The following is a 13,584-nucleotide window of genomic DNA, read 5'->3' as shown; positions in this document are numbered from 1 at the left end:
AAAAAAACAACAAAAAAACAAGACAATGGACTTTGTAAGAAAGAAAGAAGACCAAGTTAATAATAAAGAAGGTAGAAGACAAGAACAAAAACTGGTTCAGTGGCTTGTTTTATCTGTTCTATTCTAGACCATTATGTTTTCTGATGCTTCTAAACAACTGCTTTTTTTTTTTTTCCCCTACAGTTCAATATGCCTCCTGATGATTTACAAAAAATTCACATTCATGCCAGAATGATTTGGTTGCTACACATTGGGACTACATCAAAAAAGGGTTTCAGTTCAGCATATTCTGTTCCACTCTTGTCCACAGAAAATGTCAGTCAATATCCTTGGAGGTCCAGTGCTGTTTTCTTGTTGGATTTCATTTCATTGTCTTTGGATGACTAACAATTGGCACTCATTACCCACCCCACCCTCTTCCTAGCATTACTGTTGCTGCACACAGCTTCATCAGGGTTGGATAAGAGGCAGCTCTGTGGCATGGCTGCTGCATATCTCACTGCTCAGCCGCTGGATGCTCTTCTTCAGTCTCCTGTTTCTCTACCTGTGATTCTGGAGGGATGAGGTACTGTACCTCTTCAGTATTGATGGCCACTTTATCAGGTTGCAGCCATCGCTTTAGATGCTCCAGGGTGCTAAGAGAAAGCAAAGACACAACAAAAGATAAGACAAGTAATAAAGCTTCACAAGATATGATTTAGACTGACTAGAGAAGGTTAAAGGGGAAATATAGGCAGTACACCTACATCCTAGAATGCTAACAATACTATAGAAGTACATAAATATATACTAATATACTTAATCTCCTACAGCCTACTTCACAATAGCTGGTCTCATGGAAAAGATCTACTCTGTCTTTGTTTAAATGCTGTCTAAGACTTCATATAACTCTGAAATGTGTGCATATGCTCATCTGCCAGGAAGTGACACAATTCATTCAATCCTTGCATAACAAAATTAACTTGCTCTTGCTCTTCTACAATAGCAGAATTTTGCTTGGTAGTGTCCTTGAGATGATTTGTGCACTTAAAAGTTAAGGTTTGCTTAATTATACTGCTGGGTGAGCTTCAAATAGCTCGGTACCATTTAATGGTGACCTCTAACTTCATTTAGTCAAAGTAGCAATGAAAACATTTTCATGGCTAATGTCCCCAGCCTTTAAAAACAGTGTAGAGAGAACACCTCTGTCTACAACTTGTTTTTAAATATAAATCAAGTTAACTGTCAAAGAAAGAATCTAAGACCTATTATAAACATAAATTATTTTTCATACTTGAACTCCAAAATGAGCTTAAGTAGGTTTTCCTTAAGGGAGAAAGATAATTTTTTTTTTTTTTCCCAAATAGAAGCAATCGTGAAAAATGTCAGCTCAGAAAAGAGAAATATAGAGACCATTATAAGTGATTGAGAACGCAGATTGCTTTAGCAGTCTAGGAAAGGACTCTCATCTTAATTCATACATCATCTACAAAAGGGTAATGGGTGAAAGAGAAAGAATTGTAAAAGAGGCACTGAACTGAGAATCACTCATGAAATGAAATTTCAGGTCTGATACCAACCCTGGAAAGAGCTTCAAATCCCACTTGTTTCTGAAGCAGTGCTTGTCTAGGCCCTCACAAAGATGCAGGGAATGGCCTGAAATTCACTGTTAAAAGCTAACCCTTAAAAAAGGGAATCTGAGACCCATTAAGACATACCCCCCTACTCCAAGTGTGACAAGGGAAATTGTCAAGTAGGTTCCAGTTGTTTCCTTACCCAGGTACAAGAAATGCAAAAAAAAAAAAATAAAAAAATAAAATCTGTATAAACAGCTTTGAAAGTTCAGTCCAGTCCATACATGCCCCATGTGTCCCTCTAGTGTGACCCAACTGGCATTACCAAAGCTGCTCAGAAAGCCTGTGTCAGTCTAGAAAAGTTGCAGTGAGACTATCTGTCACAATGTCCTATTGCAAGTTGTAACAATCCCTTATTGACCTGCTTATTACCTCTCATCAGATTCGTGTCCCTCTATGTAAAATTCAGACTCAAACTTCTCCTGGAGGAACCTGTCCCAGCATTCCTTCTTAGCTTGTGACAGAGTACGCAGCATGTCCTTGGAGGTCACCTCTTGAGACAAACCTTTAATTCTCATCAGCTTTCTCTCTGTGAAGAGGCAAATCAGGGCTCTTTATTATATTTTTTTTGAGGGAGAGGAGGAAAAAAAAAACCACAAGTGTCTGCACTTCGATATCAAAAAAGTCAAATTAACATTTCAATACTTAGTTTTTATTAAGTAACTTTTTTCTTGCATTTGAAGTCTGCGTGACAGTATTTCCTTTATGTAATTTTAGGTGACTCTTCAGAAGGAAACAAGGCATAAGCAATCAGTCCACTCTGCCCACTTCTTAGCTTTAATGATTTTTCCACTTACCACTGAGTTTTGATGAAATTGCACAGAAGGGTACAGATCTCAAATGCATTGAGTTCCCACAATTTCCACACAAATTGATATGGAATAGAAATCACACTAACTGTAGTATGAAATCCAAATAATGCCCAAACTGAGGGGAAAAAAACTGCAGTGAGCACAGCAGTATTATCAGTAGGATATCTCAGAACAGAACGTGATATTGTGAGTTTCTCAGCCACAGGCTACAATGAAAACAGTGTTCTTACCAGACGCAGGGTAAGCCAGCTACAATACACAAAGCTGCAATACTACAAAGTAAGCAAATTTTATGAGTTTCTCCAGTCACAAAATCTCTTTATAACAGATTCTTTCTCAAATTGGGCCAGCTATTAACTTGTACTCACACTTTTTACCAAAAGGTGTATGATATGTTAGTTGAATTGCAGTAGCTCACAACAGAGCAGCTCACGTGTGACTCTTTTTGGAGCTCATCCTGTGTTGCAGAATTGTGCTGTCATTGAAAGTATCTGGCTCTAACAATTCTTAAGACCTGAAATATTATTATCTGCCCAAATATATTGACAGGCTGATGGTACCATTCCACAATTGCTAATCCTGGCCATGTAGAAATCCACAACTTTATACTTCTGCTGGCTTAACAGAATACACAAAAGAAAGTTTGTACTAGAGTTATGCTTTCATCCTGACTGTATGAAAACAAGTACAGACCTAGTCTGAAGCCTGCTTGTAAAAATTTATCCATTAGTATTTTCTGAGCACATTAGAACTGCAGCAGCAATACCAGAAGAGCAAATTCTGTCTTGTTGCTATGGCACCTTTGATCAGATACCAAAAGCTCTACTTAGACTGTTGTTTCACGGAAAGCTAAAACAGTAACAAAGTCAAAATGGAGGCTCTGGCAGAAATAAAAGCTTAAAGCCCACTTCTGCCACATCATCCCCATTTCTCCTGGCCTGTTTTTGCATGCAGAAACGTCATACATAAGCCAAGCACATGCGTGGCTGCTCTGAAAACCAGATTATAAGCTGACCCAAAATAAAAATAACTCCACAGAAAGGAAAAAGCAGAAAAGAGCCATAACTTTGAATATTTCACTACGACTGGATGAGTAGCAGCCAAACTGTTAGAGCACAGAGGAACCCCAAAGGCTTCTTCTAACAGGCAGCAGGAGCATCCTTCCTGGAACTGAATGCTGTTGTACAACATGAAGAGATCAGGAAATATTTTAAAAAGGGTGGTTAATCTGTGGCCTTAGAGATAACGACTGCTGCTTTTAGCTGTGCTAGGATGTTGACTTCCCTCATATCATGTGTTTCTATTAGCTTTTACACAGCTAACAATCAATTTATGGTTTTATAGATTATGCAGGAATTAAGCAATAGCACTGAGATTATCTGTATAATCTTCCACATGTTATGTTAGAACAGAGATTCCAGCAAGTGTTATTTAAAAAGCATCTTTCCTGATTCCCTGTCTCCCCCCAAAAAACAGGTCACAGAATTATTTCACTTTTTTTCTTTACACTCAGAAACATCTCATTATTTCTTGGAGCCTCAGGAGACAAATGCTGGCAATACAGCAACAAAAAGGATTATAATGAGTTCAAAACACATTTCCCCTTCCCAAGTCAACAACAATGGAAATACACACTATTTGAAGAAAGATACAGAAAAAAATATATATTTGGCTTATACTTGATAAAGAGTTCCTTCCCAGGGAAGAGCTGAAGAAATTTACAAAGAAAGGTTGAGCAAGCTGGGCTTGTTCAGCCTGAGGAAGAGAAGGCTTGGGGGAGGCCTCACTGCAGCCTTTCTACTTGAGTACTTGAGGGGAGCTTAAGGGCAGGAGGCGGATCAACTTTTTACACTGTGAAATAGTGATAGGACAAGGAGGAATGGCTTTAAACTAAAAGAGTTAAAAGAGGGGAGGCACAGGTTAGATGTTAGGAAGGAGTTCTTTACTCAGAGAGCAGTGGCCCTGATACATGCTGCCCAAAGAGACTCTGAATGTCCAATCTCATTCCCATCCATCACGCCATTCTGATCAAATCCCAAGATCTGATGGATGGCAATCCTGCCCACAGCAGGGCATTGGAACTGGATGGGCTTTAAGGTCTCTTCTAAGCTAAGCCATTTTATTCTATGATAAGAATAGAAGCTCCAGCTGTGTTTCTCAGTTCCACTAATGCACTTGCAGTAACTGAGTGTGGAGCTCTGCTGAGTACTCCCAAGCTGCAAAAACCAACCAAAGATGTGAGCACCGCCCCCTCTGATGCCACAGTTGTCAGTAGGCACCTCAGCCTATCCAAAGCTTTACCCAGCACTCACCTAGGGATGCTAAATACACCTCTGAGTCGTTCAGGGGTGCCCAGGGCTTTGGGTTTGGTTGGGAAGGGACCCCATTGCCCTGGCTTCCTCCGTTTGTGTAGGAATCCAGGAATGAGTCAGTGAAGGCCTCGCTGGCATCCTTCTGGTCTGGATGTGGCAGACACGAGCAGATTTCAGCCCAGAGGTCCTCGCTGGGCCTGGTAACCACGGAGTCGACGCTCTCAATCATTCTCATCATGAAGGCCTGCAGGGGGGGTACAAGTGGCACACGGTGAGAACGGCTCAGTGTCTCTCTGCCTCTCACCAGCCAGTGCCTTTTGCCCAAACCAGCCCAGTGCAGCACTGCGGGACATCTCATAGCTCCGGAGGAGCCTCCCCTCACAACGCAACACTTACACCCTTCAGGGCCCGAGGAGCCTCTCACGGTGTTAAGCTGCAGCGTTCCGGCACGCCCTGTCCCACCCAGCCCCATTCCCGCACCCTCGACTCGTGTCACCACAGCTCTCCGGGATGCGGTAGTTCGGGTCACAGCACGACCGTCCAACTGTCACCCCGCGCCTCAGCACCGCCAACACGGGAAGTCACAGCGACTTCTGGCAGAGCGCCGATTGGCACCTGAGCTCAGCCAATCACCACGCTCCGACCTCTGATTTTAACCAGTCACCGGGCTCCGCCGGAAGCAAGAGGGCGGGGAATAGGCTGGAGGCGTGAGGGTAGAGTGACGCTGCTTCGGCGCCATCTTGGAGAAGGGCGGAAGTTTTCCCTCTAACCAGTCACAGCCTGACAGCGAAGAGGCAAGGAATAGGCTGAAGGCTCGAGGGGAGAGTGATGCCGCTGCGGCGCCATCTTGGCAAAGGGCGGAAGTTTTCTTGCGCAGGTCAGGCGAGGGAGCTGTTACACCTGGCAACGGGCAGCGGGGCCCGGTGCGGCTGCGCGGCGAGTGCTGGTACGGCGGGGAGCTGCGGGGGGTGGGGGCAGGAGTTTAAAATAAGACAGGATTGAGCTTCGGGGTGCTCCTGTCGTTAGGCCGGCCGTGGGATGAGTCGCCTGCTGCCCTGCGTGACGTTGGCACTGATGGGACTGCTGTTCTCCAGAAGCATGGCCTGGACCTCCAGCGGGAAGACGCACCCCGAGTTGGTCAACAACCTCTACAGTGAGTGCAGAGCGTGTGCTCGGGGCTGTCTGTGGGTATTCGGGGTGGGCTGGTGGTTGGACTTCGACTTGCTGCTGTGCATTAAAGTCCTGTCTTTGTGTTCGTCCATATTCCAGAAAAAGGAATCATTAAATCCCAGCGAGTCTTCGACGTGTTGCTAGCTACTGACAGAGGGCACTACATCAAATATTTCCCATACATGGATTCCCCTCAATCTATTGGTGAGCAGCTTACAGTATCACCGTTTGTACGGTGCTCACGCTGATTGAGCTGGGCATGATGGCAGAGGGACTTGAGGTCGCTCTGAGTTCTGTGTGCTGGCTGCACTCTCACCAAAGCAGTGGGTGAGTTTTTAAGAAGAGCAGCTCTCATCTGTATTTCAACAGTGGGATCCAGAGGAAAGAACAATATAGACTGTTCAAAATGTGCGTTGTTTGCTCTGAATTCGACTTGTGGAATAGAAACAAGCACAGCCTGTGATAGTTGCAGGACGTTCTGATGAATGAGCTGGGGGCTAGAAGTTGGAATAGTTGAGAACTTAAGTAGTGGAAAGCTATCTTGGTCTTATTAGTTATCCTACAGATTACGAGCCAATGAAGTGCTTTAATGAGGCAAAAGAAAAATGTTTTCATGTTTTTAGGGAATGGGGAGAGAGATGTTAATTATTTTCACTGTTGCTTCTCTGTCGCATAATTTTTGTCACCTGGCTTCCTTTTAGGATACAAGGCTACAATCAGTGCACCACATATGGTGAGATGAAACTTTCCACTTTTACCAGAAATTAAGGAAATTGCTTGTACCTTCCTTTTTTTTTTTTTTTTTTAATTAATTACTAAAGCAGAAAGGTGAAAAAGGTCCCAGGGGCATAGTTATCGAGACTCTTCCTTTAAGTACTATATATGTGAAATTTTTTAATGTTGACTTGAAAGTATGTTCTGGTGGAAACTCCATGTAACTAAGGCTAACTGTTAACACTGTCCAATTGTTGCATGAGATTGTTCTTTCTGCTGCTTCATGTATTATTGCTGAACCTTTTCCTAAATGCTGTTCTAGTAAAAAAAAAAAAAAAGTAACAAAGATGAAACGCTTCACTCGCTCAGCATGTGTCAGACAAAATGCTTGTTGTGTTTAAAGCAGAGCACCAAAATGTGTGAAACAACAACATAATGAAAAGTTATAGGAGAAAGAAAGTAAAATGGGATGTTTCACACTCCTGTGTTTGTACCCACGCAGCATGCCCATGCACTGGAACTGCTGAAGGATCAGCTTGTGGAAGGTGCAAAAGCACTGGATGTTGGATCTGGAAGTGGATATCTCACAGCTTGCTTTGCCAGGATGGTAAGCTCACAGGACTGCATTCCTAGCGAGCAAGGTGCCTGGGGATAGATGGCTTGCCATAGCTGGCATGGAGAGCACAGAGGGAAGGGGTGAACTCTTCCCAAGCTAGCTTGTAGTAATGACAAATACAATCGTTTCCAGAGTGGATATTGTACGTGCTAATGTAACTGGGACTATTCAGCCTTAAAACTAACATGCCACAGTGTTTGCACCTTCTTGTTCTGAAACTGCTTTTAGGATTCTTTTTGGAAATACTCCAGTCCCTACAGTAACTTGTCATATAAAATGTGTTTCTGTACGTACAGGATGTACAAAATATGTCTGTATTTCTGTGTATTGGGAGGTCTATAGGTGTATGTCTGCTGTTTCCTTTTTAGGTAGGCCCAACAGGGAAAGCTGTGGGCGTAGAACACATCAAAGAGCTGGTAAATGAATCCATCAGAAACGTCAAAGAAGATGATCCAACTTTGCTCAGCTCTGGCCGTGTCAAACTCGTGGGTGAGCTCTCTGGATGCTTGTCCTCTCCTGTGAATGTGCATTAGCTCTGGCTGTCAGCAGAGCTCTGCTTGTTGAAGCAATTGTTCCAGTTTGTGTTGCTGCTTTCTATCTGTCGGTAGAAACCCTTGGCTAAGTAAGCACAGTGTAATAGTGACTTGAACTCTAGGATATAAGCAAATAGCATTCACTGCTGTGGGCAGTATATCTTCTAAATGTCTAGTGCCTATCTTATTTCAGAGGAGTTCTTCAGAGGAGAGTGGTTGTACCACATCCAGGATCTGGTTTATTTGAACAGGTCTGCCCGCACTTTTTGTTTCCCTTTATTTGTTTTATTTTAACTTGAGTCAGCTCCTTCAGTGTCTGGAATCTCAAGACTCAACAAAACCACTGTGTTACTTAAAGGCCCTCTGGCTCTGACAATTCTAGAAGTCTCTCCTGTTTTTTAAAACGTAAACCCATGCTATGTTTTTAGCAGACAGGTCAGTGTTCTGATTTGGGATTTCAGATTGCAGTCTTGCTACAGAGTTTTCCTACTCTAGATTTCAATGGAAAGAATTTAGATTATTTTTCTGTGACATCTGAACAAAAGTCATTTCTGCATGCTTATTCCTCCTGCAGTTGGAGATGGCAGGCAGGGATACCCTGAAGAGGCTCCTTACGATGCCATCCACGTTGGAGCAGCAGCACCAACAGTTCCACAGGAGGTAAGAATTAAGGATACAGTTGCATGCCTTCATCAGGAGCCACGATACAATTATTAATTAGGGAACCACTGGAACCTTCCTCTTCAGTCTGCTTTACCTACAGCTGGCAAGCTTGGCTGGCTTCTGGGTTGTTTTTTGTTTGTTTGTTTTTTGTTTTTTGTTTTTCCTCTGCTGATTCTGATTTCTCTGCTTTCCAGTTGCTGAATGAACTGAAGCCAGGAGGACGGCTGATACTGCCTGTCGGTCCTGAAGGTGCAAACCAAGTTCTGATGCAATATGACAAAACCAGCGATGGGCAGATAATTGAAACCCAGCTGATGGGCGTGATCTACGTTCCTCTGACAGATAAGGAAAAGCAGTGGCCTCGGTAAACATTTCTTCTCCCTTGAGCAGCGTTTCTCCTCCCAGCTCTCCTTGTGGGCTTGTTCTCCTTGACTGCTGGCTTTGCTGAGAGATCCTGGATTCCTGGCAGATGCTGTTTGTAAAAGTCAGAAGAAAGAGGCTTGGCTAGGAAAGCACAGCAGGAGAGTAGAATGCATTTTTTTTATTAGATAAGGATTGCGAACTGAAGACTTGAACCCTGTTGAATTCTGTCACTGAACTGAAGGCAAATGCATGGCAGTAACCGTTGTTTTCTTTGCCTCAGGGATGAATTTTGACAGATGGAAGGATATCTCTAAAGTCACCTCAGAAAGTTCATGAGTGGGACTTGTGGCTGTAGATGGTCTGTACGGTTTTGCTTTTTGAGTGGAAGCTGTATCAGTGGATGCACTTAGTGCTGCTTTAATGAGCTTGCTGTGGAGGAATGGAGAAAAAAGATGTTTCTCCAGCAGATGCTGTTCGAGGCAGTGTCTGGTTCCAGTGATTCGATCCAGATAATTCCAGATATGCTCTCTGTTAAGCTACAAATAACATCTATTCACAGAGAATTCCAAAAGCATACAGGCATACTTAAAACTTCACTAAAAATAATCTTTAATATTGACTGCTCTGCCTCATGCTTGGAGAAAAATAAGACACAATGCAATGACCTACCCTCGTTTGTTCAAGTTTAATTACAAGAGCGTGTCTTCTTCCTGTTCTTCATCAACTTAAAGCTGCGGTAGCAACACTGCAGATTTTGGGTTGATCAAATCCTGTTTTGTCCTTCTTTGGGGTGGGCGAGGACAGGCGGGAAGGGTCCCCACGGGAGCTGCTGCGGAAAGGAGCTCCGCTCCGTGCCGCTCTTGCCGGGTTCCCGTGCGGAGCTTCGCGGCAGCGCCAAACTATGGGGGCGTGGCCTCGCGGCGGCGGCCCGTTTCGATTGGCTGCGTGGCGCTGCGTCACGCACTGCGCCCCGGGGCGCGCCGGAGCGCTGTGGGGAACGTGTCTGCGCTCCGCGGTGCGGAGCTGGGGTAGGGACGTGCGGTCGCTCTCTTTTCGTGGCGGCATGGCCGAGCCGGGACCGGGCCTTAAAGCCATCGTCGAGAAGGTGGACGAGGAGAAGGACACGGCGGCTCCAGCCCCGAAAAAACGGCGCTTGGCGGCCGGGGAGCGCTACGTGCCGCCGCCGCGGAAACTGAGGTCGGGAGTGAGTTTCAGCGCGGCTCACTTCGCCGAGACCTCGTATTATTTCGAGGGAGGGCTGCGCAAGGTGCGGCCCTACTACTACGACTTCCGCACCTACTGCAAAGGGCGCTGGGTGGGCCGCAGCCTCCTGCACGTCTTCAGCACCGAGTTCCGCTCTCAGCCCCTCGCCTACTACCGCGCTGCCGCCCGCGCAGGCCGCCTCCGCCTCAACGAGGAGCCCGTGCAGGACCTGGACGTCGTGCTGAAGGTGGGCGGCTCGGCTCCGGGCTGGGAACCGCCGGTGGTGGCATCTCGAGGGTAGTGAGTGTGGTGTGGGCACACTGTTAATCCGGCCTGGGAGATCGCAGCTGGGTCCCGCTTCGGGCAGTGTGCTCTGGCGTCGCTCTGCAGGTTGGATTCATTTTAATAAGGTGGCAAGGCTCTGGCTGCCTAGAGGAGCTGTAGTTTCCCCAGCACAAGGCCAGGCTGGATGGGGCCGTGGCCAAACTGATATGCTGGGTGACAACCAGCCAGTGGCTGGGTGGGCTTTTAAGGTCCCTCCCAACCCAACTATTTTGTGATTCTGTGATAACTGCTTGTTTTCTTTGCAGAATAATGATTTTCTCAGGAATACAGTGCATCGCCACGAGCCTCCAGTGACTGCCCAGCCTATCCAAATCCTGGTGGAGAATGATGAAGTGGTGGTTGTAGACAAACCGTCTTCTTTGCCTGTGCATCCCTGCGGCAGGTTTCGTCACAACACCGTCATCTTCATCCTCGGCAAAGAGCATAACCTGAAGGAACTGCACACCATTCACCGCCTCGATCGCATGACCTCGGGAGTGCTTATGTTTGCCAAAACGGTGGAGGTCTCCAAGAGGATTGATGAGCAAGTTCGGGAGAGGCAGGTGAGAGTTTTTCTTGCGTTTTCTTGTGTAGTATATTCTTGAAAAAGGTTAAGACAGAAAGTCAGGAAAATTTTTGGTCTAAACAAGCCTGATAACCTGCTTATGGTTATCTAGTTGTGCTGAGTGTGAAAGGATTCCAGAAAGAAAGACTGAGCAAAAATGTAAATGATATTGGTAGCACCAGGTTGAAAGGGGACTGTATCCCTGTGAAGCTGTGGGCATAACCATGGGATAGTTTGGGCTGGAATCACAGAACTGTAGGAGTTGGAAGGGACCTCTGGAGATCATCCAGTCCAATCCCCTGCTAAAGCAGGTTCCCTACAGGAGATTGCAGAGGAGAGCATCTAGGCAGGTTTTGAATATCTCCTGAGATGGAGACTCAACTGCTGTGGACAGCATGTTCCCTTTAAAATTCATGAAGATTCTCTCATTTCTATTTCCACAACCATAGCCGTAGGGTACAAGCTTCCAGGATTTGTTTAAATGCACTGAAACAAAGGTAACAATTCAAAGCACCGAGAGGTGACTCTTGAATTTAATATGGGGAAAATAGTCCAGGCCTTTGTTCTTGAATTCCCAACCAGTTGGAGAAAGTGTGAGATGAGTTTGGTTATGTAGCTGACTTTTTTTCTTTTGGTTCCTGTTCAGTTGTAATAAAACTTAAGGAATAGATTAGCTACAGAAGTCTTTGATAAAAGAGAGCGAACTAACTAGGATGAGATTGAAGTGTAATCAGACCCAGAGACGGTATTCTGCTCTGACCATCACTCTTCTTTCTCCCCGTAGCTGGAAAAAGAGTATGTCTGTCGTGTGGTGGGGGAGTTTCCAGAACATGAAGTGGTCTGTGAAGAGCCCATTCTGGTGGTTTCTTACAAAGTGGGAGTGTGCCGTGTGGACCCCAAAGGGAAATGCTGCAAAACCATCTTCCAGAGACTCAGTTACAATGGCAAGAGCAGCGTGGTCAAGTGTCTTCCACATACAGGGCGGACACACCAGATCCGGGTCCATTTGCAGTATTTAGGATACCCTATTGTCAATGACCCCATCTATAATATGGAAGCCTGGGGCCCTGAAAAGGGCAAAGGTGGAAAGATTGGTAAGACAGATGAAGAGCTCCTTAAGGCGCTGGTGGAGGAGCATCGTTCCAAACAAAGCCTGGATATCTTGGGTATCTCAGAAGAGGACTTGAATTCTAATGCAGAAAACAATGACTCTGGAAATTCAAGTGAGTGCGCAGAATCTGTGCAGGCTGATCCTGTAATTGAGAACTCCTGCCTTGCTGAGGACATCAAGGGTTCTGAGACAGAAGTAGCAGCTTACCCGCTGAACTTCAATACCAACCTAGAAACGCTTGAAAAAAATACAGAACTGGGCTCGTGTGAAAATGAGGGTAGGCAAACAGGAGAAAAAAGTTCAGAAGAGAGGGACCCTTTATGTGTGGAGTGTAAAATAACAAGGCAGGACCCATCTCCCAAGGAGCTGGTGATGTACCTACATGCCTTGCGTTATAAGGGAGCGGAGTTTGACTATTGCTCCAAGATGCCTGAATGGGCAATGGAGGACTGGGAGGAGTGACAGAGGACATGACATCTATGGACATGGTTCCAGCACGGCCAGAAAAGCCTTGTGAAGACCTAAAGCTTTGTTATGGTTGAGGTGAACAAATTGCCTGTGAATTAAGATCGGCTGGGAAGACTTTGCTAACAGTAGCTGTAAAAAGGCAGGAAGATGGGGTTATGACACTAGAATTACACTGTCCTTTAGTGAACACCTATGGAACCTCTGGCACAGGCAACTTGGCCTCTCACCTCAATCTGTTTTGGGTCTGCTGTTAGTTATCTATGCAGATAATTTAGTACGTACACTTAAATTAAGCAACGGATTTTTTCTCTCTCGATCTGCTCTGTGTTGTTCTTGTACTGTACAGTAAGAGCTGCTGTAATGTTCAATGTACTGGGTGTCATACATAAAACTGCTTGTACTTTGATTTTACTGTCAAGCTGATTTTAAAATTGAAACATTACCCCTGAGAATGCTGCAAGTCAAACCAGGGAATGCTGTGAAGCTGATTTGTTTACTGTTTGTCAGCAAGGTGGACTTTGCTTTGTAATTGCTCTTATGGAATTCCTTTATACAGTTACTTTATTTAAGGTTAGTTATTCAGGGAACTGATCTGTGTATATTTTTGAAGGTACTAATCCCAAGATTTTACCCTTCTGAGATTTACAAGGGAACTGATGCAGTAGATTTTGCCTTCATATTTTGCTCTCTCCCCTGTGATGCATCATTTTTTTGCCTTCTCAGAAACATTCAGAATCTTTTTTTGAGAAATCTATTATCTGTAACCCTTACGCCTCAATGAAAATATCTTCGTACATGAGCAAAAATCCAAGGTAGAAAGGTCAGTCTACCAATTCTCACTCTTTTTAGCTGTACCATAGATTGTTTTGGAATGGTGTGTGTTTTTAATATTGCTTCATCTGGCTTCAACGTAACGTTTGGCTTTAAAGAAAAATAAAAGCTATTATGGTTTTTTTAAAAATACATTTTATAGTAACATTTCTGGGATGATAAATATCAGTACAGTTCTAATATTCATCAGTGTTTCTGTAGTTGCTTCTTGTGTTCTGGGAGGGTGATTACAATCATTGTATTGTCTCAGGTGCTTGGGATTTTTTCTTTTTTTTTTTTTTTTTTC

General features: G+C 44.6%; 3 protein-coding genes across 4 annotated transcripts; 2 read left to right on the top strand and 1 right to left on the bottom strand.

The window, feature by feature from the left end:
• Positions 1 to 147: 147 nt before the first annotated feature.
• Positions 148 to 5,354, bottom strand: CCDC32 (coiled-coil domain containing 32). 2 transcript variants are annotated; one of them, XM_003206138.4, is made up of 4 exons: positions 5,218 to 5,354; positions 4,738 to 4,981; positions 1,986 to 2,142; positions 148 to 635 (listed from the first exon to the last, which is right to left on the bottom strand). In XM_003206138.4, exons 2-4 carry the CDS (start codon positions 4,973 to 4,975, stop codon positions 497 to 499), a joined length of 534 nt encoding a protein of 177 aa, XP_003206186.1. In that variant the 5' UTR covers positions 4,976 to 4,981; positions 5,218 to 5,354; the 3' UTR covers positions 148 to 496. The 2 variants fall into 2 exon arrangements, with proteins under 2 accessions (XP_003206186.1, XP_010709162.1); XM_010710860.3 differs by having other exon boundaries at positions 5,134 to 5,225.
• A 219-nt stretch (positions 5,355 to 5,573) lies between these two features.
• LOC100542686 (protein-L-isoaspartate(D-aspartate) O-methyltransferase-like) lies at positions 5,574 to 9,460 on the top strand. The gene is made up of 9 exons (XM_010710858.3): positions 5,574 to 5,683; positions 5,764 to 5,890; positions 6,007 to 6,111; positions 6,609 to 6,640; positions 7,124 to 7,228; positions 7,606 to 7,726; positions 8,345 to 8,430; positions 8,628 to 8,797; positions 9,077 to 9,460. Exons 2-9 carry the CDS (start codon positions 5,776 to 5,778, stop codon positions 9,087 to 9,089), a joined length of 747 nt encoding a protein of 248 aa, XP_010709160.1. The 5' UTR covers positions 5,574 to 5,683; positions 5,764 to 5,775; the 3' UTR covers positions 9,090 to 9,460.
• A 107-nt stretch (positions 9,461 to 9,567) lies between these two features.
• On the top strand, positions 9,568 to 13,577 carry RPUSD2 (RNA pseudouridine synthase domain containing 2). Its single transcript, XM_010710859.3, has 3 exons — positions 9,568 to 10,246; positions 10,590 to 10,886; positions 11,673 to 13,577. The coding sequence occupies exons 1-3, from the start codon at positions 9,698 to 9,700 to the stop codon at positions 12,459 to 12,461; spliced, it is 1,635 nt and encodes a 544-aa protein (XP_010709161.1). The 5' UTR covers positions 9,568 to 9,697; the 3' UTR covers positions 12,462 to 13,577.
• The last annotated feature ends 7 nt before the right edge of the window (positions 13,578 to 13,584 follow it).

The sequence above is a fragment of the Meleagris gallopavo genome, chromosome 5, assembly GCF_000146605.3.
Source record: "Meleagris gallopavo isolate NT-WF06-2002-E0010 breed Aviagen turkey brand Nicholas breeding stock chromosome 5, Turkey_5.1, whole genome shotgun sequence".
Taxonomy (NCBI): domain Eukaryota; kingdom Metazoa; phylum Chordata; class Aves; order Galliformes; family Phasianidae; genus Meleagris; species Meleagris gallopavo.
This window is presented reverse-complemented; position numbering and strand designations above follow the sequence as displayed.

Bases quoted from the DNA above. Each gene is read 5' to 3' on its own strand.
- LOC100542686 (XM_010710858.3), top strand. From the start codon at position 5,776: ATGAGTCGCCTGCTGCCCTGCGTGACGTTGGCACTGATGGGACTGCTG. The intron at 7,229-7,605 runs GTAAGCTCACAG...TTTCCTTTTTAG, and splicing joins CAGCTTGCTTTGCCAGGATG to GTAGGCCCAACAGGGAAAGC. The intron at 7,727-8,344 runs GTGAGCTCTCTG...TTCCTCCTGCAG, and splicing joins TGGCCGTGTCAAACTCGTGG to TTGGAGATGGCAGGCAGGGA.
- RPUSD2 (XM_010710859.3), top strand. From the start codon at position 9,698: ATGGGGGCGTGGCCTCGCGGCGGCGGCCCGTTTCGATTGGCTGCGTGG. The intron at 10,247-10,589 runs GTGGGCGGCTCG...TTTTCTTTGCAG, and splicing joins ACCTGGACGTCGTGCTGAAG to AATAATGATTTTCTCAGGAA. The intron at 10,887-11,672 runs GTGAGAGTTTTT...TTCTCCCCGTAG, and splicing joins AGCAAGTTCGGGAGAGGCAG to CTGGAAAAAGAGTATGTCTG.
- CCDC32 (XM_003206138.4), bottom strand. From the start codon at position 4,975: ATGATGAGAATGATTGAGAGCGTCGACTCCGTGGTTACCAGGCCCAGC. The intron at 2,143-4,737 runs GTGAGTGCTGGG...GCCTCTTCACAG, and splicing joins GGTGTATTTAGCATCCCTAG to AGAGAAAGCTGATGAGAATT. The intron at 636-1,985 runs GTAATAAGCAGG...GCTTTCTCTTAG, and splicing joins GGACACGAATCTGATGAGAG to CACCCTGGAGCATCTAAAGC.